The sequence below is a fragment of the Gossypium arboreum genome, chromosome 13, assembly GCF_025698485.1.
Source record: "Gossypium arboreum isolate Shixiya-1 chromosome 13, ASM2569848v2, whole genome shotgun sequence".
NCBI classification, from domain to species: Eukaryota; Viridiplantae; Streptophyta; class Magnoliopsida; order Malvales; family Malvaceae; genus Gossypium; species Gossypium arboreum.
The window spans coordinates 64,713,266-64,737,597 of NC_069082.1; the positions used below are offsets into that span (position 1 = coordinate 64,713,266).

A 24,332-nucleotide genomic window follows, 5' to 3' on the forward strand; every position below is an offset into this window, starting at 1 on the left:
TTCTACATCAATTTGTTAGAATTTAATGACTATCATACAAAAACTAAGAAATTAATCTAATTGGTTGTAAACACATAAACTTAAATTATTGGTTTTTTTGCTAATTTATCACATATAAATTGATACAATGCTGATTTTTGTTAATTCTATGCATATAAATATAAATTGTTAAACTGATTATTTTCAAAATAGCAAAATTTTGACAATGCAACTGAATTAGACTAACCTTTTAATTTTCATAAAATATAAAGATTAAATTTTGATAAAATAAAATAGACAGACTAGATTCTCAATTTTCGTAAAGGGATGAAAGTCAAAATTGGATCTGCATGGATATCCATATTATTTATCAGAAAGGTTACCTAATCTGCTTTACAGCGTTTACTTGCATAATCCTTTGTATTTTTTCCTATTGAACTTGCCATTATAGAGTTGAGAATTGAAGGACAAGCTGTTTAAGCCAATCATAATATCATAATAACTTCAATATATATATATATATATATATATATATATATAATATAATGATGAATATCTAAAATTATAAATAATAAAAAAATCACTAAAAAGGAGGGCTAAACTTGTCCATGGGTTGGGCTGAACTTTGACAAAATTCAAGGCTCGTTTGTTAGGTTCGGGCTCGGCTTGACTCGAAAAATGAGTTTAAATTTTTTTCCAAACTTGACTTAAATAAAAATGTTAAAAATAGAGCCCGACCGTCTAAATTAATTTATATATATATTTTTAAATATAATACATCAAAATATTAAAAATATTAAAATAAATATTTCTCAATAAATTGAAAATAAATTAAAAAATATTTGTACTTAAATAACAATAAGATATGTGTCACTTAACAAGCAAATGCTTATAAAATAGTAACAAAATTAATAATAAAACAATATTTATACAATATGTAAACAATAATAATAAAATAATAGTAACATAATGGTGAAATTTAGAAAAATAATGAGAAAAAAATAAGAAAGTGGCAACTAAACAACAAGAAAACAACACAATTTTTTGTTTTTTTGTTAATTTGAGTCAGGCCCGAGCCAAAAATCCTTACCTGAGACTCTATCCATTTTTAAATAGGGTTTACTTTTTTATCCAATCTCATTTTTAGAATTTATATTTTTGTTCAAGTATTTCCACTTTTCAAGCTAGCCTAACCCAATTAATGGATAGGGAGCACCAATATTTTTTTATTTGAAAAATGAAAATGAAATTCAACTCTTGAATTCAGAGATGAAATAATTGAAAGAATTATATATATAAAAAACCGAAAGTTTAGCTATTAAGATAGATTAAAAAGATAAACAGCCGAAACGTAAGGCATAAAAAACTGCATTGAGTTAACCAAAAACTACTCTCCTTACAAATTTTTGGAAGTATTGTTTATGCATTATTAAATCGTAATTATCGTGCCACATAGTGAGTTTAATTAATGCACCTACTAAAAATCAGTCCATCTTCAAGGTATTTTATACAACTAATTTTAACCTTACAAGGCAAGCAGCACATGCCTTTCCCATATGCATATTATAAGATGATATAAAATGGAACAATCATTAACTAATTAATGATGTCAAAGTTGACCCACAAAAATTATTGTCCAAGCTCAAATTATATGAAACTTAATTAATAATATTTTAAAAAGATTTTGGCTTTATTATTTAATGATAGTTAAACTATTATACAAGAACGTAAAAGTTTTTAAAATTTATATTTATTTCTAATTTTAGTTTTATCATTGGGTGCTATTTTAATTTGTTGTATTAATTTAAATTTAAATATATTTATAATGTAAATTTTATTATAATTATTTCAATGCATTACATATGCGAATTTAGGGGTTGACAAGGACCCGACCTCTCTAAAATAAAATTTATTATTTAGGCTCTTTAAAAATTTTAAAATTTTAAATTAGTAGATGTAAAATTACACTTTAGCCCCTTAAAATTATAAAAATTTTATTTGATCTTTCTAAAATTATAAAGATATAAATTATTAAAATTAAAATTTTATTTGGACTCCCCAAAAGAATTTTTGTCTTCGCCTGCATCACATAATACATCCATCCTTAATTTTCATCTAACACTAAATCAAATTATATTTTATATTTGCCTATAAAAGAAAATAATTACATTCATATGCGAAATTGAAAAACACTAATCCAAATTTTACGTTTACACAATTAACACGACAGGACACAAATAATACACAAATTATCATATATTAAACTTGATTCATTGTTAGTTATAAAAAAGTGACACTGATCAAATTATTGAATTGAAAAGTATATAATATACAATAGCAATCGAGCAGGCCAACCAATTGATTTGATTCAACTCTATTATATTGTTCTTATCTCACATGGAGAAATTCATGAATTAATCCATTAAATCTCGGTGTTTAACATGCTTAACTTAGCTGCCAACCTTATACTATTAAAACTAGATCTATTAATTAGGTGAATTGAGTTAATTTTAGGTAGGTTAAGTTGAATTTGATTAATTCAAATTTTAAATATTTTGAGTTGAGTTATTATGTGTTTAGAATAATTTTGAGATTAGGTTATTTTGAATTTGAGATAAATTGAATTTGAGGCTTATGTTTATTTTAAGTTTGGTTAATTTGAATCGGGTTAATTTGAGTTCTAAATTTGTTAGTTCATTTGAATTAAATCAATTTTGAGTTTGAAATTTGGTATTTTAAATCAAATCGTTTTGTGTTTAAATTATTTTAAGTTATTTATTAAGATTATTTAAAATTTGAATTGTTTCAAGTTTAAGTAAATGATTGATTTTTTTTTATCAAATTGACAAAAATGAATTTGGATTAGGTTTGATGGTATTAAAATTTTAAATTTGAATCAAAATTATGAGGTATAATTACAATGATAATTAAGGTTACTTATAATTTAGTAAACTAATTTGATTGAGATGGAAAGCAAAGCTTAATATACGCATAACAAATTGTTCATTTGGATAAATCGTACCTACCCTTGATGTGACACTTGGGATCCTGTCTGTCATTGTCCGTAAGAGACTGGCATAATTAATCGTACTTTTCTTTCTTTGATTTTGATTAATAATGCTCGGAGGGTGAGAGAAAAATGTAATTAATGAAAATTTGAGATTTAAAATTCGATTTTTTTTAGCTTAATTAAAATTTATTTCAATACTTCAAACTCGATTCGAGGTAAATATGAAAGCTTGTTAGATTAGGTTCAATTAAACTTGTTTACTTAATAAAATATAAGTTCAATTTTCATGTTTCACTGCAAATTTAATTATTTATTCTGGAACTCAAGCTTGTATTCAAATCCAAATTGAGATTGTTCAGCACTAACTCAATACAAACATATATATATATATATATCACTATACTCAAATTCAACTTGTTTGATAACACAAATTATTTGATTTAAATTATTAAATTTAAATATTTTTCTACTCATTTTACCCATTAAATCCAGTACTTAATAGTTTAGTATATCTTAATATAAAAGGTAACATGGATAACACAGGCTTCATTATCTTATTTGTTTTTTTTTTTTATGTCTTAGTAGCTAAACTCAACGCCTATATAAACGTCCCCGGTTTTCCTCTACCATAACAACATCAAACTTGGCTGTCTAGAAACAGAAGGTAGTTCAAATTCTGTCAAAGATGGCAGGAACAAGTTCTCTAGGGATTGTTGTTGTTGTTTTAGCATTGATTGGGTCAACACAGGCTCAATTGCAGATGTACTACTATGGCACGAGCTGTCCTAAAGCTGAGCAGATTGTGAAGGACTATGTTAAACAGCATATCCCTAACGCCCCATCACTCGCTGCCGCTCTCTTAAGAATGCACTTCCATGATTGCTTTGTTAGGGTAAACTTGTACCCATTTTTCTCTACCTTTTTCCACTATGGGATTCTTCATTTTTCTTATAATATTTATGTCCGATATTTGTTTTTGACATCTTTGAATATGTTGTCACACATTTAATTGGTTGATTTGGAATTTTTTAACAGCAAATTAAGTTTTATTATTATTATTATTATTATTATTATTATTATTATTATTATTATGTTTTTGTTCATTTTCATCTTTCGACTTTTTTCGTAAACAAAAGCTTTTCTAATTATATATATATATTTCAAACTCTTTTAAGAATTTTCAAATTATTGTTAATTAATGTTTTAAAATGATAAAATCACTCCGTTTAATCACTCTTTATGAATCAAAAAACATTAACACAAGGAATGAGAAGGATGTGTTTTTTTTTCCAGGGCTGTGATGCATCTCTGCTTCTAAACTCCACGACCGGCCAAGCAGAAAAGAATGCAATTCCAAATCTATCACTGAGAGGCTTCGATTTCATTGATAGAGTGAAAAGCCTCCTCGAAGCTGAATGCCCTAGCGTCGTCTCTTGTGCTGATATCATCGCTTTGGCTGCCAGGGACTCTGTAGTAACCATTGTAAGTCAACCAAAAAAAATCACCTCTATTCCATTTTCAACATAAAAACATAACCGTCCAAAAATGAAAATCGTCACTGTTTATCACAGGGAGGACCATTTTGGAACGTTCCAACAGGAAGAAGAGATGGTGTAATATCCAATATCACCGAAGCACTTGCCAACATTCCAAGCGCTCTCAGCAACTTTACTACTCTCCTTTCACAGTTCAATAACCTAGGACTTAACACAACTGACATGGTTCTCCTATCCGGTATAACATAATTACTATCGTTATTTTACGGTTTCGGCTCCTTCCGTTTCTGTGTCATATCATATGTGTTAATGAATTGTTTTTCAGGTGGTCACACCATCGGCATATCCCATTGCCCGGCTGTTTCTCCCCGATTGTACAATTCCACCGGCCCCGGCGGAATCGACCCAACCATGGACAGCGAGTACGCTGAAAACCTCAAGGCCAACAAGTGTAAAACCGCGAGCGATAACACCACAATACTTGAGATGGACCCTGGGAGTCGGAAAACCTTCGATCTTAGCTACTACTCACTCTTGCTCAAAAGAAGGGGTCTTTTCCAATCCGATGCTGCTTTAACCACTGATTCAACTAGCTTGGCTTTCATCAACCAGCTCCTTTCCAGCCCCACACAGTTCTTCTTTGATGAGTTTGGCAAAGCTATGGAGAAAATGGGTCGGATTAATGTTAAGACTGGATCCGAAGGCGAGATCAGAAGGCAATGTGCACTTGTTAACAGCTAAGAAAAGAGAATTTTGTCTTTTTTTTTTCTTTGGTTTAAATATTATTTATTTATAGGAATGGGGTTTTGTGAATAAAGGGAATGAAGCGGGTAAAATGAACTTCGTTGTCTACTCAAAACTGTAGTGAAATTCACGGGGCTGGAACTGTATTTGTTGTTCATTCAATCGGTGTGATGTTGTAAGCAAAATCTTCATGTATGAAGTTGGATTCATGGAATAATAAATTATAATTTTAAATCATACATCTCTTTCGACTCTCTCTTGCGCTGAGTTCATTTGGTATGCAGCTATGGATTTATTGAATTTTAAAGCAGTTTTTTGGGCCTGAAAATCTTGTAGTGCATAACAGCGTTAACGAGCAGCTGGTTTCCCGAGATTCAAAAGAACGAAAAATCAAGTTTGAAGGTATGTTTATGATAAATTAAAGGAAATAAAGCAATAAACAATGAACGAGACAATCTATATATGTATGGCAGTGGCAGGCCATCGGTGCTTTTTATTAACTCAAGCTATGCACCCAACAGGCACATTAGGCGGAGGGGGGGAGCAAGCAATAATTGTTACTAATATCATTTTGATGGATTAGTTATTTTGGGATTAAATTACTGACTAATATGTTATAAGTTTTTGTCTTATTTTATAGATTTTTTTTAAAATCTAAAATTTTAAAGTACAATTAATAGAGTTAAAAGTTATTCTATTAAATTTATTGATATAATAAAAAATAATATTGCAATGAATTCAAATTTATCAGTAAATTTTAAAATTTATAAAATTTTTGACCAAATAAAGTATGTAGATGGACTAATTATAAAAGTTAAAGTATTAAATTTTTAAAATTCATATAAGTATTTGACCAAATACAGAAGATGATTGTTGTCGTCCTCTCGATGTTGGAGGACTAAGATTGAGGAGGTTAGTTGGTCAAAATAAAATTTTCCTGTTAAAGTTTAAGTTTTAGCTTATCTCGAAAGCAGATGCTCTTTGAGTCAAAGTGTTGAGGAATAAATATAATGTATAGGGTTTGCTACCAATCCCCATTGTAAGAAGTATGTAACACATGTTACCCAACCTGAATAATTGGATCCGAGTATGGTATGCCACAACTTAAAGTCATACGAGTTTAGTAAAAGTATTTGAAATTTATAAAAACTTAAGATATTGGAGTAATCCTCAATATGACAAGAACAAACAATCAATTTAAATATACGCCACGAAAAGTATTTTAGACAGAATATTTAGCGAAAGCCTTATAAAAGTCGATAGAATTATTCCCTTACAAAAGTTTCAAGTGCATCATTGGTAGTTAATTATCATTCAAAACAGTTTGGTGTATACGCCTAAAATATTATCTCAAAAACCATAGATCATTGGATCAAACACACATACATATATACTATTGGAGTTTACAAAAGATTTCATAAAACAGAGTTTAACAAAAACTACAAATCATTACAAGAGGTAATACAAAATATTTGTACACGCCACCCAACCCACGATATGCATGATACAAAAATTAACAAAAGGCTCACAATCAATAGTGTTATAGCATAGTCCTTTCAGAATTCTCTTCCTTCAATCGACACTCTTAAAAAGAAAAATGTAACATTCCACCCTGCAAAGTCCTATTGTTCGAATATTGTTTATCGAAGTATGGTGTTTAGGGCAAGATTTGAGTGGGTAAGGTATTAATTGTGACTAAGCATGTAAGTCTATGAGTGCCCATTTGGGCGAAGTCTATGTTGAGTGAGCTTGGTGGTATGGCGAACTCCCTTGTAGATTATATGCCACCAGTTATTAGACAATTAAGTTAAGTTTCTAGTTGAAGAACTATTTATTATTTTATTATTTTATTAGTTGAACAACTTAGCTAGACAGATGAGAATTGATTAGAATAGAACTAAGTTATTGTAGTCGACAAGACTCACATTTATGATGAGAGAGAAAGTACTTAGTCAAAGGAATCGAGGGTGTTTAGTGGGATAATTAGACTTATCCACTAAACCCAACTTTTGTGTATAGTTGTATAAGGTTGGTATTGGCTTATTGAACAAGTTTTATGTTTTTCCTTGTACCCATATTTTCTTCTCAAACTTTCTCTGCACTTTTCTCTCAATAAAACCTTAGATTAGAAACCTGCTTGAAGATTTGGGTTTGCTGTATCCAACCAACTCCTTTGTTGTTTTAGCATATGGTAAATGTCGATGAACCTTAGGTCATATCATGGTTATTTACATGACCTTTGAGCTGTGCGCTTTGGCGTCAATTTTGAGTGTATGGAAGGAAATTTCCCGAATCTGGGTTTTATGATGATGTTACTTACAAGTTGTTTAGTTTTCTGGTATATAGTTTGATAAGTTTAATTATTTATATTATAACTTAAGACACTCTTAAAGGTTCTCGTAATAAGGGCAAAAATCTTGAAGTTTAATCTTGTTGTGTTTTCTGGTGAGTTCCTTCTTACTCCATATGTGTGTAATGCCTTTTTTTATGTTTGGTTTAAGGCAAGTATATATATATTTTGTAAAGATGAAATATTAGTGCAAGTGTAATGGATGATTTTTGTATTAGTCTAGTTTGGTCTATCCGTGTTAAAGATGTAAGAACCGTTCTTCATGTTTATGAAAATATCATATTAATTTTAATTGATTTGATTAATTTAAAATTTTACTTGATTAAAATTAATTTTCCAAAATTACTTAGATTTTTAAATTAAATTTTCAAGAAAATTCTTTAATCAAATTATCTAGTTGAACAATTCTTACGACCGCCAAATTTAATTCCACATGGAATAAATCGACTCAATTAAATTATTTTCGAAGTGATAAAATTTACTTCTAATTCAAATGCAGTTCGATCGAGCTTTTTTTGAGCTAGTGAAGGGACCAATCGGACATATATAATTAGACTCTAGTGATTGCAATTATGTCTAGAAGCATCATTCTGATAATTTGCAATTACTTAATTATGGAGTCAGTCCACAATAAGTACCATGATTGAAAACTCCTTATTGTATACTCTTTATGAAATCAATTCACCCAAATGATTTTTCTAATGACCTCGTCATGTGTGTGTTACCGTCATATGATATCCTTGATTTTTTGAGTTAAGTCCGTTCACTCAATACAATTCTATTTTATCTCATTGTCACCATTGTGTCTTTAATGATTAATAAGATCATTATAAACAAATGACTGTGATAAATTGCTCGTTCGAGAACAAACAACCCGTGGCCACATTTCATATTTATCAATCCACACAATGCCAAATGGAAGAATATCATTAACTCTTTAATTGAGCTATGAATTCCACTGTTGCTAGTAAAGCCATGGCATACACAAGTCATGTAACCAACATATCGACTATGGGCTTGATCATTTTTAGAGCATAAACCTCCACTTATATCAAAGCACATGAGTTGCATACATATGGTCAATGACTAATTTAGGATTTAGGTAAATCACACCATGAATGTCACAAGTGAAATAATTCAAAAACAAATTTTGAATTAATTCATCTTGGGTCCAGTCCAATGTATCATTCTATCAATGGATACATTTATGTCTCTACTTGTAGAGTTAATTGCTCTGATAGCCAAGACTAGTCATCTCCTCATTTGGAATTGTAGACGACATAATAATCCTTCTAAGACGACATAATAATTCTTCTAAGTATTTGAATCAAATGCTCACTTTGATTCTTTTACGGAATTATAGTTTCATTTAGATTATCTACTAGAGTAAGTCGTTTTTCTCTCAATGTAAACTTTCTTTACAATGCCACTTATCTTTAGCTTGAACTTTAGACAATCGATGAGCTAATATTTGCTTGTCACAATTTCACTATGCATGCAAAATATAAAAGACATAAAGACAAAAGATATAATAGTGAAATGTGAAATTAACTTTATTTATTTATTCATCGTTCAAATAAATAGAAAATAGTTACATGTTTACTACAACATGGGCACATTTCTCAACATTTTCCACAACTAAAACATATATGAATTTGCATGTTCTTGATGACATGGTTCCTACTGCGAGTTGGAAGATGATTTGGAAAACGAAGACACCTCAGAGGGTTCGTGTTTTCCTTTGGCTTTTGTGGCTAAACAAATTATTGACGAATGGTGAGCGGGTAAGGAAACACATGACAAGCGATGAGAGTTGCCCTAGATGTAGTAGTGTGTTGGAAATGGGATCCCATGTGATCCGAGATTGCCCGTTTGCTAGAACAGTGTGGCTACCGATAATTTTAAGGTGAGCTCAAGGCATTTTTCTCTCTCTTCCGTTTGTCAAGTGATTTCTTTGGAATATGCAAAATATAGGGAATTGTACGATTTGACAGACTCTATTTTCTATAATATGTTGGCTGCTTTGGAAAGACCGAAACTCATTTTTTTTTTCTAACAACCATAGTTGTGTTCAAGTTGTTGTGTTTACAGGTTATACTTATGTGAGCTATGCAGAATCTGGTTCGAGTTTGTTTCAGCTAAATTGATAAACCATAAAAGTAACATATTTTAATCCCATACTTAGCCTATTTTTGGATGATTTATTATTTAATTTAGTGAATTTGATGCTCTTAATCCTTAAAATTCGTGTTTTATACTCAAAAGAGCATAGGGGAATAAAAGGAGTAGAAAACGGGCCAAAAACGGGCAAAACAGACAAAACGGGCTGATTTGAAGATCCACACGGCCAAAACTATTTCCACATGGGCTAGCCACATGCCCATGTGGGAGCCGGTGTCGATATCGCTCCCGATTTCGCAAACACGCGGAAAAAGCCAATTTTTAGGGTTTTTGAGCATTCTAAAGTCTATATAAACACACTAGAAGTAGACCTAAGGGCATACGCAGAGTAGAACACATAAATTACTTGAAGAACGCCAACGGATTCAGTTCAAAAGCAGGATCTCCTTCAAGATTAAAGATTTCCCTCCAATTTCTCTCGAAGTTTTTGGGTTTCTTTATGTTTTATTGTTTTCCTATTTTTGATATGTTTTCCTATTACATTATGAACTAAACTCCCTAAATACCTAGGGAGGATGAAACCTATGATGGATCTTATTATTTAATTATCTGAATTACACGATAAATACTTGTTCTTATTCTTAATTATATGTTGTTAATTCTTACCTTAATATTTTCAGGATATTAATTCAAGTTTGATGTGCTTATTCAGTGGAGCAAAAGTCCTTGTTTAAGAGTAGATCTAGCATAATTAAGCGGAGTTGATTGCAATCCTAGAAATAGGACGACATAAATCTGCCAGATTAGAGTCAAATCTAATAGGGGAATCCATAGATCGAGTTAATGCGGCAATAGGGGTTTTAATTAGGAAGAGATTTCAATTAATCAACCTAAAGTCAGCTGTTCTTAGTCTCAAAAGAGATATTAACATAATTTAAGGATTTCTACGGATTAAGACAAGTGAATAAATCATTTAATTCAGAGTCAGAATAATAAGTGAAGTCTAGGTGGATTCTTCTTTGGGTATTGTCTTTATCATTGGTTTATTCGATTATTTCCTTCTCTCTTTGTCGCGTTCATTAGTTAATTAGTTTAGTTAATTTTAGATTAAAACAAATCCCTTTTATTTTAGGCTAAATAATAAAAGGATAGTTAACACTAGTACTTTTAGTCCTTGTGGATACGATATTCTGGACTCACCATAGCCATACTACCATTCGATAGGTGCGCTTGCCTTAGTCGTGATCGTAGTCTAGCTTAGTGTTTCATAAAATGATCAATAAGTTTTTGGCACTGTTACCGGGGACTAAGATATTAGGAACGCTTGATTTTTATTAATTTAGCCATTTTTAATTGCATTTTATTTTTGTTTTAGTTTTATTTTTAATTACTAATTTTTCTTTTGTTTGTTTCTAGTAGGTTCTTGTAGTTTATGACTAGAAGAAACCCGTCAGGACCTCTACTTTTTGACAGTGAAATTGAAAGCATAGCTTGCAGAAATCGTAGAGAAATAAGGCGGAGTCTACAGTATATAGAGGAAGAGCACGAGGAAGAAACCAATATTACCGAGGAGATGGTTAAAAATCGGAATAATCCACTACCTCTTGTGGTTGCTGCTAATCTTGTAAATCAGAATCCTACTACTCGTACTATGTACAATTACGCTAAGCCCACTCTCACTGGGGCTGAATCGAGTATTGTTAAACCTGCTATTGCTGCAAATAATTTTGAACTGAAACCTAACACTATACAAATGATTCAACAGTTTGTTCAGTTTGATGGTTTGCAGGATGAAGACCCAAATACTCATTTGGCCAATTTCTTAGAGTTCTGTGATACTTTTCAAGATAAATGGCATTTCTGACGACGCTATTTTCTTACAATTATTCCCCTTCTCGTTGAGAAATAAGGCTAAGCAATGGTTGAACTCCTTGCCACGAGGGTCTATCACTAACTGGGATCAAATGACTGAGAAGTTTTTGCTGAAATACTTTCCATCGGCTAAGATAGCCAAGCTGAGGAATGATATCTCTTCCTTCGTGCAGATGAATTTAGAGACCCTATATGATTCATGAGAGAGGTACAAGGACTTATTGAGAAGGTGCCCTCACCATGGGTTACCTTTATGGCTACAGGTTCAAACTTTTTACAACGGTTTGAACCCCTCAACTAGGCAGTTAATCGATGCAGCCGTCGGTGGTACTTTGAATAACAAAATACCTGAGGAAGCTTATGAATTTATTGAAGAGATGTCACTGAATAACTATCAGTGGCAAGTCATGAGGACAAAGCCTAATAAAGCAGCCGGTGTTTTTAACCTTGACACGGTCACCATGTTATCAAACCAGGTAGAGCTCTTAAAAAAAAAGATTGATGGTTTATGTGTTTCTACGCAAGTACATCCGGTGATGCAGTGTAACATAAGTGGAGGAGGAATAAATAATACAGAATGCCTAGCCTACGACCCTAGCACTACGAATGAACAAGTCAACTATATAGGTAACAATTCTAGACCTCAAAATAACCCTTATAGTAATACTTAAAATGAAGGTTGGAGGAAACATCCCAATTTCTCTTGGGGTGGTTAAGGCAATCAAAGACCACAACCCCCTCCAGGCTTTCAACCACCTTACCAGCAGGAAAAGAAACCGAACCTTGAGGAGATGCTAATGAAATTCATCTTGATGTCAAAAACACATTTCTAAAACACCGAAATAACGCTTAAAAATCAGCAAGCGTATATTCAAGGGCTCGAGAATCAAATAGGTCAGCTTGCTAAGCTGATCTCAGAAAGACTACAAGGTAGCTTGCCTAGCAACACCGAGACTAACCCAAGAGAGCAACTCCATGCGATTACTGTTCGAGATGAAGAAGGGTTAGTTGATTCCAAACCAGAACCGAGGCAAGAAGTCATGGTAAGTAAAGATAAGGTGGATGAAAGCCAGAATAAACAAAAATAGGTGAACAGAGATGAACAATTCGGTAAATTTCTTAAGCTTTTGAAAAAGTTGCATATTAACTTACCGTTCATTGAAGCTTTTTCGCAGATGCCCAAATCAGTAAAAGTTTTAAAAGAGCTTCTGGCAAACAAACGAAAGTTAGATGATTCGTCGCACGGAGAGTTGAATGCAGTTTTCTCGGCCATTTTGCAGAATAAACTACCCAGTAAATTGAAAGATCCAGGGAGTTTTACTATTCCTTATTTAATTGGTAGTTTAGCTGTTAATAATGCTTTGGCTGACTTAGGGGAAAGTATTAACGTCATGCCCTATAAAATGTTTAAGCAACTAGGTCTTGGAAAACCCAAACAAACTAGGATGAGTATTCAACTAGCGGATAAAACTATTAGATTTCCTAGGTGTATCGCTGAAGATGTACTAGTAAAAATTGATAAATTCATAGCCTGTTCTGCCATAAATACCCCCTTATTCCGCTGAGTGGACTTCGCCAATGGGTTTGAGTCAATGATTGGAAAACTTCCTTTTCTAGTAGACTTTGTTATTTTAGACATAGAAGAGAACGATGATGTTCCTTTAATCTTAGGGCGACCCTTTTTAGTGACTGCTAGGACTATCATTAATGTTAGTACAGGTGAACTCACGCTTAGTGCAAGTGATGAAACGATTACTCTTCAAGCTCGTGATTCTATAGAGATATCAAGTAATGAAATTGACTTTGTAAATCCGGTTAATAAAACTAATCATATGGTCCAATCCCCTTTGTAGGAAACACTTTCAAGAAGCATAAATGAGCCACGTTCTAATTCACGCACTAACAATGGAACCATTCATGAAAGATGAATGCTATAGATAGATGAACTAGACGAATGACAGACTTATGGCAAGGAGGAACAGAAGCAACACCATGTCGAGTTTAACGATAGAACCAATCAATGCAAGGTTGGGGACCAAGTCTTGTTAGATAAAAATGACCCTCGAATTATCACTATAGAGCTCAACGAAAACGGAGCGACTCTTTTTAGGATACTCAATGTCTTTTCATACGGTACAGTCGAGGTAACTTATTCTCATTTCGGCACTTTTAAGGTAAACAGTACTCGACTTAAATCTTATTTAAATAAAGGAATTGTCAATAAGAAATAGAGTCTTAACTTCGTGATCCACTGTGACTATGAGAATGAGAGGTAAGTCGAGTTTAGACTCTAAATAAGCGCTTCTCGGGAGGCAACCCGAGCACTAACACCACTAACTAGTTTATTTTTATCTAATTCATTTTTAAATGTAGGTTTTTGAACCACACAACCTGGCCACATGGGAGTGTCCTTGGCCGTGTTGAAACAAGGCTTAAATCCCCAAAAATCGACAGAGACACAGGCTAAAAGAATACACACAGACATGCGACACGACCGTGTGGAACACATGGCTTGGACACACAGGCGTGGGAGAAGCGTACAACGTAGCACACGGCCATGCAATACGGCCGTGTGAACCACATGGCCTGGACACACGGGTGTGTCCAAGGTCGTGTGATGAGTGAGCTATTATTTTTCTCGACAAACACAAGCTGGAATTTAAGCCACACGGGTGTGTGACACGACCGTGTGGCCCAACACGGACCGTCACATGACCGTGTCACCCATAAAATCCCCCAAACCCTAATTTGCCTTATTATTTTTTATCTTCTTCCTCCTCAAAAAGTCATAGCCGCCGATTCTCCTTACCCCCATTTTGTAACATCCTGATTTTCGGCCTAGTCGGAATAGTGGTTGCGAGACCACAAATTCGACATTAAAAAAATTATTTTATTATTATTATTTTTTGTCTATAATATGATACTAAAGTTGTGTGAAATTTTTATAAAGAAATTTCCTTGTTTGTGCACTCAATTTAGTCAAAAAGACTAAACCGTAAAAAAGTGCAAAACTTGAGTTCTAGAAGCTATAGGTATTAAATAGCTATAAAATTTTTAATGGAGGCCCTTATGTGACAATTAGCCTATTAATAAGTTAGTGGAAGATATTTTTTTGGTATTTTTGAAATTAGTTTGAAAAGAAAATGGCAAATTAGTAATTAAATCGATAAAGGTATAATAAGACAAAACAGCAAAAGCTATCATCTTTATTTCTTACCTCTTCCACCGAAATGAAAAAAAAAATAGCAGCCATGGATGAGCAAACATTCGGCCAAGCTTTGGAGACCAAGATTCGAGGTTAAATCGGAAAGTACGAGGTTATGAACTAAAATGATGTAATTAGTGAAAATTGCATTCGAGGTAAGTCCGTGTGACTAAATAAGCATATTATCCATGTTATTGTTAATATACTTGAAATCTATGTTGCTATAATTGTATTGAATTATATGTTAATGAAGTTAGGTATGAGAAAGTGATGCCAAGAGTTAATAACACTCATGTGATGATAGAATACATTAGAAATTTGATGGAATATGATATTCCATTGAAACGAGTAAGTTGTATGTAAATAATGCAAATATAATGTTACCATGTATTGTACAATTAGTATGGTATGAATTGTTGACTTACATTGTGAATGTAAATTATGAGAATTTACAGTGTGCTAGTGTAAGACATGTCTGGGACATGCATCGGCCACATTATGAAAGCCAGTGTAAGACATGTCTGGGACATGTATCGGCCTCGATATATACAAGCTAGTGTAAGACCTGTTTAGGACATGGCGTCAGCTAGTTGTGTGTTAGTGTAAGACCTGTACCGATGGATGAAAGCCAGTGTAAGACTTGTCTGGGACACGACATCGGCCTCGATATATAAAAATCAGTGTAAGACCTATCTGGGACATGGCATTGACTTTGATGTGCTAGCTAGTGTAAAACCATGTTTGGGACATGGCGTCGGCATCTTATTCCATGTTTGGGGCTATTGAATATCTTGTAGTATTCCAAATGATTCAACGGGAGATGTATGGTTTATATCGAATGATAGAGCTTATGGCTATGTTGTGAGTGGTACAGGCACTTACATGAAATTAATGAGATGTGAATTCAACTCATGTTGTATGGTTAATAAGGAATGAATGTGAGTAAGTATATGAGCATGTTGAGTAACACAGGTATGTATGCCAAACTAATGAGAAATGATTTCGGTTTATGATGCATATTTGGCAAGGATAAAAATAGGTAAGTCATGTCTATGGGAATGATTTTGTGATGACCTTATGATTATAGGTCTATAATTATGATGTATAAATATGTATTTTTTACCAATGTGGTGAAAATGAATTAATAAGGTGTGATAAACTTAGTATCATTAATTTACACTAAAACAGTTTTGAACAGCATCCACCAAAAATTATGGAAATTGATTTAGAAGATGAATAAAATATGAAAGTAAAGCTCAATGAGTTTAGTTTCACATAGAAGAAACCGTGTAAGCAAAGGAGTTTCATACGATGAAATATTTAAATTGTTGTGAGACAGAGCCAGAATGATTTTGAAATCCCCTATTCTGATTTGAGAAATTCATTGAACATTGTAAAAAAATATTTATAGGTTATAATTTATATGCTTAGAATTCTTAATGACTCTATTTTCAATAGAAATAGATGGTAACATCATCCAAGTCTTGTATTATGAGATAATTAATTTTTAGTGAAGAGGGGTCAAAACTATCAGATAGCAAAAAATGGGTAACTTTAAGGAATAAACTGTACTTATTGGCTAGACCAAAAATTTTGAAAATTTTATGTAGGAATATATGTGAGTCTAGTTTTAGGGAAAATTAGCGGATCTTAATTTGGAGTTCCGTAGCTCCAGATATAAATAAATTGGTAACTATAACTCGAGAAAATAGCATGACCAGAATATAAGTAAAAGTGTAATTATGGTTGTATTACCTTGAGAAGCATGTTGACATATTGCTTATTATTTTCATACAGTCTTACTAAGCTATAAAGCTTACTCCCTTCCTTTCTTTTCTTTAGTGTTGTCAGGTTGGCTCGGGATTGGAGATTGTCGGAGGCAGCATCACACTATCAAGCCATTACATTGGGAATATTGATATATGTTAAGCGTGTTCAAGTGAGTGGCATGTATAGGGCCTATGTTTTATGATAAATATATTTATGATTTAGCCAAATGTATTGGCTTATATTGAGTAATTTGTATATGGCCAAGAGGCATGTTTTATTTTGATTATGGAATGTAAACCTATCTATCTATGCTATATCTTCATGCCTATAATGTGATTGTGGTTGTTTGTCATGCTTGGTTGGTATTATGTCATGTGTGTTGGATGCATGCTTTATGACCATTAGAGATGGTCATGGCCATAAATTAAAATGATGCAATGAAATGTGTTTTTGGTGTGTATAAAGATGTGAAGGATTAAAGGTAACATAAAGGCTTGAAAAAATAGCCTAAGTGTTGGCCAGACGGGCTGAGACACGACCGTGTGTCTCAACTGTGTGGGGAACACGACCTTAACACACGGGCGTGTGGTTTTATTGTATGGTTCAATTTATTTGCTGACATCGTAAACAGAGAGTTACACGGCCTGAGGACATGGGTGTGTGACCCTGTTTCATGAAAACATTTTCTAAGTTTTTCCCAAAAGTTTTCAAAGTTCTCGGTTTAGTCCTGGAGCTTTTCCAATGTATGTTTTGGGCTTTGTAGACCCATATAAGGGATGATATGCTTGTGTATGAATAGTTTTTAAAATAAATGAAATTTTATGACTCGATTTTTGACGTTTGTTGGTGTTGAAGTCTAGTAATGCCTCGTACCCTATTTCAGGCTCGGAATACGGGTAAAGGGTGTTACACATTCCACCCCACTACTCCGGCCACTGTCAAAACCCTCAACACACCAGCGCCGACCCCCTTCCCCCTTCCCTTTCTTCCTCATTTACCCCTTAACCCTTCACTTATCTCACCACGCACACATACACTTTTCACTCACACCAACCACCGCCCGTACCGTCAACGACCGCCCTTCACTCCGTCGGTTGATTCTTTTCCCATTTTTTTTATTTTATTTAATTATTATTTATTCCCTTATTTATTTCTTGTTCATTTTCTATTTCTTCTTTATTCTTTCTTTTTTTCTTTTACTTTCAGATATTCTTGTATAATCTTTTTCTGTTTATGTATATTTCAATTAGTTAGTTTTTCCCCTTTTTGGTTTATTGATTTCTATCTTGCTGCTGATTAGTTTAGGTTGGTTGTTCTTATTATTATTCTGACTCTATTATGCTTGCTACTGCTATTCTATTTTATCTCATTCAAGGGTTATTCTTTCTACTCTTAGTTTAGTTTATTTTTATCACTATTGAGATTCTATTTTATTGTTATTGTCTTAATTACGAGTGTTCTTAGTATTAGTATCAAGATTGGTTATTTCATTATTTATTTTTACTTTTTCCCTTTAGATCAATACAATGCATTTGTTGATTTTTAGTTAATGAACTCTTTTATTTATTTATTTATTTATTTTTTTAAATACATCATGACGAACACACGAGGTAAGACAAAGACCGCTGTCGTCACTTCGAAAAAGCGAAAGGGTTCCGGTGTAACCTCCTTGAGAGCCTCTGACGAGGTTTGGCATCCTTATCTCAGATTCTCTGCAGACCCACCTGAGGACTTATTTCAGCTCCTGCGCGAGTGACCACTAGGTTTGGGTCGATGCACTGACTGGGCCGCGTTGGAGCAGGTAAGAATAACTGATGAGGTTCGTGCTTTCATGACTACAACACCATGAGACCGTTTCTTTGATATTGTTGAGCCCACATATATGGAGCATGGCGACCGGCCACATATTCGACTTAGCTTATTTCATCGCTCTCACCGTTCGCCATCAAACAGATCGCCACAGGAAGGGTCCCATCTACTTAGGCCCTTACATGACTCATCTCGCTCGACACTTCGGTCTTCTTGACACACCGGAGCAGTCCTCGACACTTTTCCTCGTAGGCCAGATGTCCCCTCAGAGCATCTCGAACATGATCCATATAAGGATGATCGAGTGACGACATGGAGTGGATCCTCCTCAATACCGATTGCTTCATTCTGACGTTCAAGTTGACCCCGTGGACTTCACTGATGATGTTCCTCCCTATCACAAGGATCCACCTCAGCCACCACATTCTATTCGTAGACCGGTCCATTCTTCTGCTAGCTTTCGAAGAGTGTCCTATGAGGAGTTCATGAGTTTTCGTCAGTACTGTACTGAGCAGTTCGATAGGCTTGATATGACTTTGTAGCAGATCTGCCAGCATTTACATATTACTCCTCCAACATCGACGACGCATGCATTTGATAATGAGGACCATTGTGTCCATTTGTTTTTATTTTTATTTTTATTTTGTTTTTTTATATTTTGAACTGTATTTTAATTATTATGGTTGTTCCTAATCGAGTAACCCTCTTAATCTTCTTCAATTTGGTGTTTATCTTCTTATCAGTTGCTCAGAATTTTGCACTACCCCTTACATTTATTTACACTTCTGCTTTTCACTATTCTGGGAAATTCATCCACCATTCAGGACAGTTTCAATTATCTCCCTATCTTATGATATTTTGTTTCTATTATGATTTATATTTTTTTGTACATTGAGGACAATGTACATCTTAAGTATGGGGAGGTTATTTATATGATTATATAAAAATCCTTGAATTATGCCTTGTGTTCAAGTAATTTTCTCATATTTTTTTTAGAATGAACTCTTATTAATTTGTGATTTTCATTGAGGTGTTTTAGATTAAATTCATAGATATTTGTGCATTGATTGTTTAAACTTTAAGACATTAGAGAATCAAGCATGAGAAGTCTATTTTCAGAATTAAAATTTTTAGGTTGTTTCCCTAAACTGAGGTATTACCTTGAAGTTTGAAATTTGCAAGATTAACATCAAAAACCATAATTTTTGTGAGACTTTGAGCCTTTAGAGCACACAATTTTTCTTGCTCACTTTATTATTGGTTATGAATGTGTCAATATTGATTTGTTATTCTAAAACTTGGGTCGATTATGCATGTTGAAACCACATCTTTGATTTGATATACTGAGATGATAAAGGCACCTAGGTTTTAACCCACTTACCCCACAAAAGCCTACCTTCACAATTAACCCTTAGTGAACCACTTTGAGCCTAACAGACTGTTTATTAATTTACCCTTAATATTAACCCATACATTATACTTTTTGATTCACTGAGAAATTTTCCTATTCTATTGACTCCTTTTTTGTCGAGATTTGATTTGGTTAATTGCCTAACTATGTTCTTTTATTTTAGTGTATAATTGTCTCTTATTATTCATTCATTCATTTAAAAATAAAAAAAAAGTGAAAAAATACATATATGTTGATTATTATTAGTTCTTTACTTTGAGCTTAAGTAGTTAATTTCATATTCTGAGAAGAAGCTCATGTTTTTCTTTAATAAATTTCGATTGATGTAATTTTTTCATTATTAGTTTAGTATTTCTAGTTAGATAATTTATCAATTCAATATCGATTATAACCTTCTTGTTCAGCCTTTATCCACACCTTTAACCCAATCCCTGTTACAACCCTTTAAAGACCTTTTAATTTGTGTATCATCTCATTTATAGTGGTGGAGATTTGATTTTCATGCAAACTTATGGTAATAACTTTTCATGTTTGACTCTTGAGTGCTTATTTTTGAATTTTAAACATTTGGAGTGATTTGAATGAATCTTTAGTAAGGATGTCAATACTTGTAAGTTTTGGATTATTTGTGAAATTATGATAAAACATTATTGATAAGGATTATGAATTGAGAGAGTTTAATTTTAATTGTGAGTTGAGGATTTTGCTTGAGGATAAGCAAATGCTTAAGTGTGGGGATATTTGTTAAACCATAAAAGTAACACATTTTAATCCCATACTTAGCATGTTTTTGGATGATTTATTATTTAATTTGGTGAATTTGATGCTCTTAATCCTTTAAATTCACGTTTTATACTCAGGAGAGCATAGAGGAACAAAAGGAGAAGAAAACGGGCCAAAAACGGGAAAAACGGGCTGATTTAAAGATCTACATGGCCAAGACTATTTCTACACGGGCAGAGCACACGCCTATGTGGAAACCCGTGTCGATATTGCTTCCGATTTCCCAAACACATAAAAAAGCCAATATTTAGGGTTTCTGAACATTCTAGAGTCTATATAAACACACTAGAAGTAGACCTAAGGGCATACGCAGAGTAGAACACAGGAATTACTCGAAGAACACCAACGGATTCAGCTCAAAAGCAGGATCTCCTTCAAGACTGAAGATCTCCCTCCAATTTCTCTCGAAGTTTTTGGGTTTCTTTATGTTTTGTTGTTTTCCTATTTTTGAGATGTTTTCCTAGTACATTATGAACTAAACTCCCTAAATAACTAGGGAGGATGAAACCTACGATGGATCTTATTATTTAATTATTTGAATTACACGATAAATACTTGTCCTTATTCTTAATTATGTGTTATTTACCTTAATATTTTCAAGATATTAATTCAAGTTTGATGTGCTTATTTAGTGGAGCAAAAGTCCATGTTTAAGAGTAGATCTAACATAATTAAACAGGGTTGATTGCAATACTAGAAATCGGACGACATAAATCTGCCGAATTAGAGTCAAATCTAATAGGGGAATCCATAGATCGAGTTAATGCAACAATAGCGGTTTTAATTAGAAAGAGATTTCAATTAATCAACCTAGAGTCAGTTGTTCTTAGTCTCGAAAGAGATATTAACATAATTTAGGGATTTCTACGGATCAAGACAAGTGAATAAATCATTTAATTCAGAGTCAGAATAATAAGTGAAGTCTAGGTGGATTCTTCTTTGGGTATTGTCTTTATCATTGGTTTATTCGATTATTTCCTTCACTCTCTATCGTGTTCATTAGTTAATTAGTTTAGTTAATTTTAGATTAAAATAAATCCCTTTTATTTTAGGCTAAATAATAGAAAGATAGTTAATACTAGTACTTTTAGTCCTTGTGGATACAATATTCTGGACTCACCATAGCTATACTACCATTCGATAGGTGCGCTTGCCTTAGTCGTGATCATAATCTAGTTTAGTGATTCATAAAATGATCAACATAAGTCCTATGCGCACATTGTTGCATGAGGCTCGGCCGAAGAGAGGTTGGATAAAACTTAATATGAATGGTGCAGTTTCAACCACTAGTCTTTCTTCATCCATTGGAGAAATGTTTAGAGATTCAGATGCTAATTGGTTGTGTGGTTTCTCGATGGCTTTTGGCAAGGATTCTGTCTTCAAAGTAGAAGTAAGTGCAATCTTGGAAGGTCTACTTTTGGCCTGGGAGAAGGGTTTTAGACATATACAATTGAATGTGATAATGCACTATTGATGGAGTTACTTTTGGCTGGTGGGGGAGAAAAATAGCAGTTTGGTAGAGTTACAATTGTTACATCAAATCCTGAGAAAGAGTTGAAGAGTACGAATTCATCATATTCTAAGAATTTATAATGAAGTTACCGATCATATGGCTAAATATTATACTCCTAGAGTTTCAAGTTTGCAAATATACAACGATCCCCCAGATATGGTGAAAGTTTATTGTTAGTTAATTTAGCTCGATCGATGTTGGGTTAAGATATAACCGGTTGATGCATTGTTTTATGCTATTATTTTTATAATATATATATATATATATATATATTTATATATAGATTTCATATTTAAGTATAGTATAATGACTACAAAAGTGTAATAATCTTGTATAACCTCAATAAAGAAAATACAATTTATTATTATTATTACCCCAAATAAAATTTATAAAATTGGATCGCCAATTGTATAGTTCACCCTTTATTATTCCACAAGTCTTAACTTAATAATACATGAAGGACAGAAAGGAAAAAAAAAAAGAAAAAGAAAAACAACCGAGAGCTGAATTGAGCACGACATCATACCGAAAACTACATGAACAAAACCGAAAGAGTCCCATCTCCAAGTAGTTGTCTTCACCTGTTTTACTCCCTTAACCCCGACACTATAAATAAATAAAATCTCAACAACAAAAAAAAAAGAAAAAAAAAAAGAACAAAAAAACCCTTTTTATTTTAGTTGTTGACAAGGGCACATTGCTTCCGGATCTGGCCTTCGGATCCAGTCTTAACATTAACCCGACCCATTTTCTCCATGGCTTTGGCAAACTCATCAAAGAAGAACTGTGGGGGACTGGTAAGGAGCTGGTTGATGAAAGCCAAGCTGGTTGAATCAGTGGTTAAAGCAGCATCGGATTGGAAAAGACCCCTTCTTTTGAGCAAGAGTGAGTAGTAGCTAAGATCGAAGGTTTTCCGACTCCCAGGGTCCATCTCAAGTATTGTAGTGTTATCGCTCGCGGTTTTACACTTGTTGGCCTTGAGGTTTTCAGCGTACTCGCTGTCCATGGTTGGGTCGATTCCGTCGGCGCCGGTGGAATTGTACAGTCGGCGCGAAACAGCCGGGCAATGGGATATGCCGATGGTGTGACCACCTGAAAAACAATGATGTCATTACATGTTATGGATGAACGGAACGAGTAGGTTAAGTGTAAATTATACCAGATAGGAGAACTAAGTCGGTCAAGTTAAGTCCTTGGTTACTGAAAAGAGTAAGGAGAGTAGTGAAGTTGTGGAAAGGGCTTGGAATGTTGGCATTTGCTTCGGTGATATTGGATATCACACCGTCTCTTCTTCCTGTTGGAACATTCCAAAATGGACCTCCCTGTGATAAACAGTGACCATTTTCAATGCTTGGGATGGTTATGTTTTATGTGGGAAATGGAAAGCATGCAGGTGATTTTTTTACTTACAGTGGTTACTACAGAGTCTCTGGCAACCAAAGTGAGGACGTCGGCACAAGAGACAACGCCAGGGCATTCGGCTTCGAGGAGGCTCTTCACTCTTTCAATGAAATCAAAGCCCCTCAGTGTTAGATTTGGGACTGCATTCTTCTCTGCTTGGCCAGATCTGGAGTTTAGAAGCACTGATGCATCACAGCCCTGCCCGCAGAAAGTTAAAATAGTATCATTTTCACCCCTTGTTTCTATGCCACACCATGGTTGTAAAAACCGAATCAAAGGTCGAATATAAATATAAAAGAGAAAAAGGCAGAAGTTTACCCTGACAATGCAATCATGGAAGTGCATTCTTAAGAAAGAAGCAGCGAGGGATGGGGCATTAGGGATGTGCTGTTTAACATAGTCCAGCACAATCTGCTCGGCTTTAGGACAGCTGCTGGCATAAAAGTTCATCTGCAGTTGAGCCTGTGCTGACCCAATCAATGCTAAAACACCAAACACAACAACTAAAACAATCCTCACAGAGCTTGTTCCTGCCATCTTCGACAGAGTTTGAACTAGCTCCTGTTTCAGATCTCTTTTAAGACAGCAATGTTTGATGTTGTTGTGATTTGGAAAACAAGGGAATGTTTTATAGGCACTGATTTTCAACTACTAGAAGATTAAAACTATACAACTTCAAATAAGATAATCAAGCCTGTGCTGTCCACGTTACGTATCTTTAGGTAACACTAAACCTTGATCTGTTTAAAGGTTAATTCATGAATTTGATAACGACACACTAAAAACCAAGTCAGATAAGAACAAAATAACAGAGCTGAATGAAATCAATTGGTTGAACTGCTCGATGGCTATCATATGTTATATACAT

The 24,332-nt window shown here is 33.6% G+C and overlaps 2 protein-coding genes and 1 non-coding gene across 3 annotated transcripts; 1 reads left to right on the forward strand and 2 right to left on the reverse strand.

Moving 5' to 3' along the window:
• Positions 1–3,619: 3,619 nt before the first annotated feature.
• On the forward strand, positions 3,620–5,466 carry LOC108463307 (peroxidase 3-like). Its single transcript, XM_017763257.2, has 4 exons — positions 3,620–3,881; positions 4,283–4,471; positions 4,561–4,723; positions 4,811–5,466. The coding sequence occupies exons 1-4, from the start codon at positions 3,675–3,677 to the stop codon at positions 5,224–5,226; spliced, it is 975 nt and encodes a 324-aa protein (XP_017618746.1). The 5' UTR covers positions 3,620–3,674; the 3' UTR covers positions 5,227–5,466.
• Positions 5,467–11,712: 6,246 nt separating this feature from the next.
• On the reverse strand, positions 11,713–11,819 carry LOC128287294 (small nucleolar RNA R71). The gene has a single exon (XR_008277993.1). It is a non-coding gene; the product is annotated as a small nucleolar RNA R71 (small nucleolar RNA).
• Positions 11,820–22,448: 10,629 nt separating this feature from the next.
• LOC108463220 (peroxidase 3-like) lies at positions 22,449–24,130 on the reverse strand. Its single transcript, XM_017763162.2, has 4 exons — positions 23,783–24,130; positions 23,474–23,662; positions 23,223–23,385; positions 22,449–23,155 (listed from the first exon to the last, which is right to left on the reverse strand). The coding sequence occupies exons 1-4, from the start codon at positions 23,999–24,001 to the stop codon at positions 22,740–22,742; spliced, it is 987 nt and encodes a 328-aa protein (XP_017618651.1). The 5' UTR covers positions 24,002–24,130; the 3' UTR covers positions 22,449–22,739.
• Positions 24,131–24,332: the final 202 nt, after the last annotated feature.

Excerpts from the sequence above, each read along its gene's own strand:
- LOC108463307 (XM_017763257.2), top strand. The coding sequence starts at position 3,675 with ATGGCAGGAACAAGTTCTCTAGGGATTGTTGTTGTTGTTTTAGCATTG. Across the intron at positions 4,472-4,560 it reads GGGACTCTGTAGTAACCATT|GGAGGACCATTTTGGAACGT; the intron begins GTAAGTCAACCA and ends TGTTTATCACAG. Across the intron at positions 4,724-4,810 it reads TGACATGGTTCTCCTATCCG|GTGGTCACACCATCGGCATA; the intron begins GTATAACATAAT and ends ATTGTTTTTCAG.
- LOC108463220 (XM_017763162.2), bottom strand. The coding sequence starts at position 24,001 with ATGGCAGGAACAAGCTCTGTGAGGATTGTTTTAGTTGTTGTGTTTGGT. Across the intron at positions 23,386-23,473 it reads GAGACTCTGTAGTAACCACT|GGAGGTCCATTTTGGAATGT; the intron begins GTAAGTAAAAAA and ends TGTTTATCACAG. Across the intron at positions 23,156-23,222 it reads CGACTTAGTTCTCCTATCTG|GTGGTCACACCATCGGCATA; the intron begins GTATAATTTACA and ends ATTGTTTTTCAG.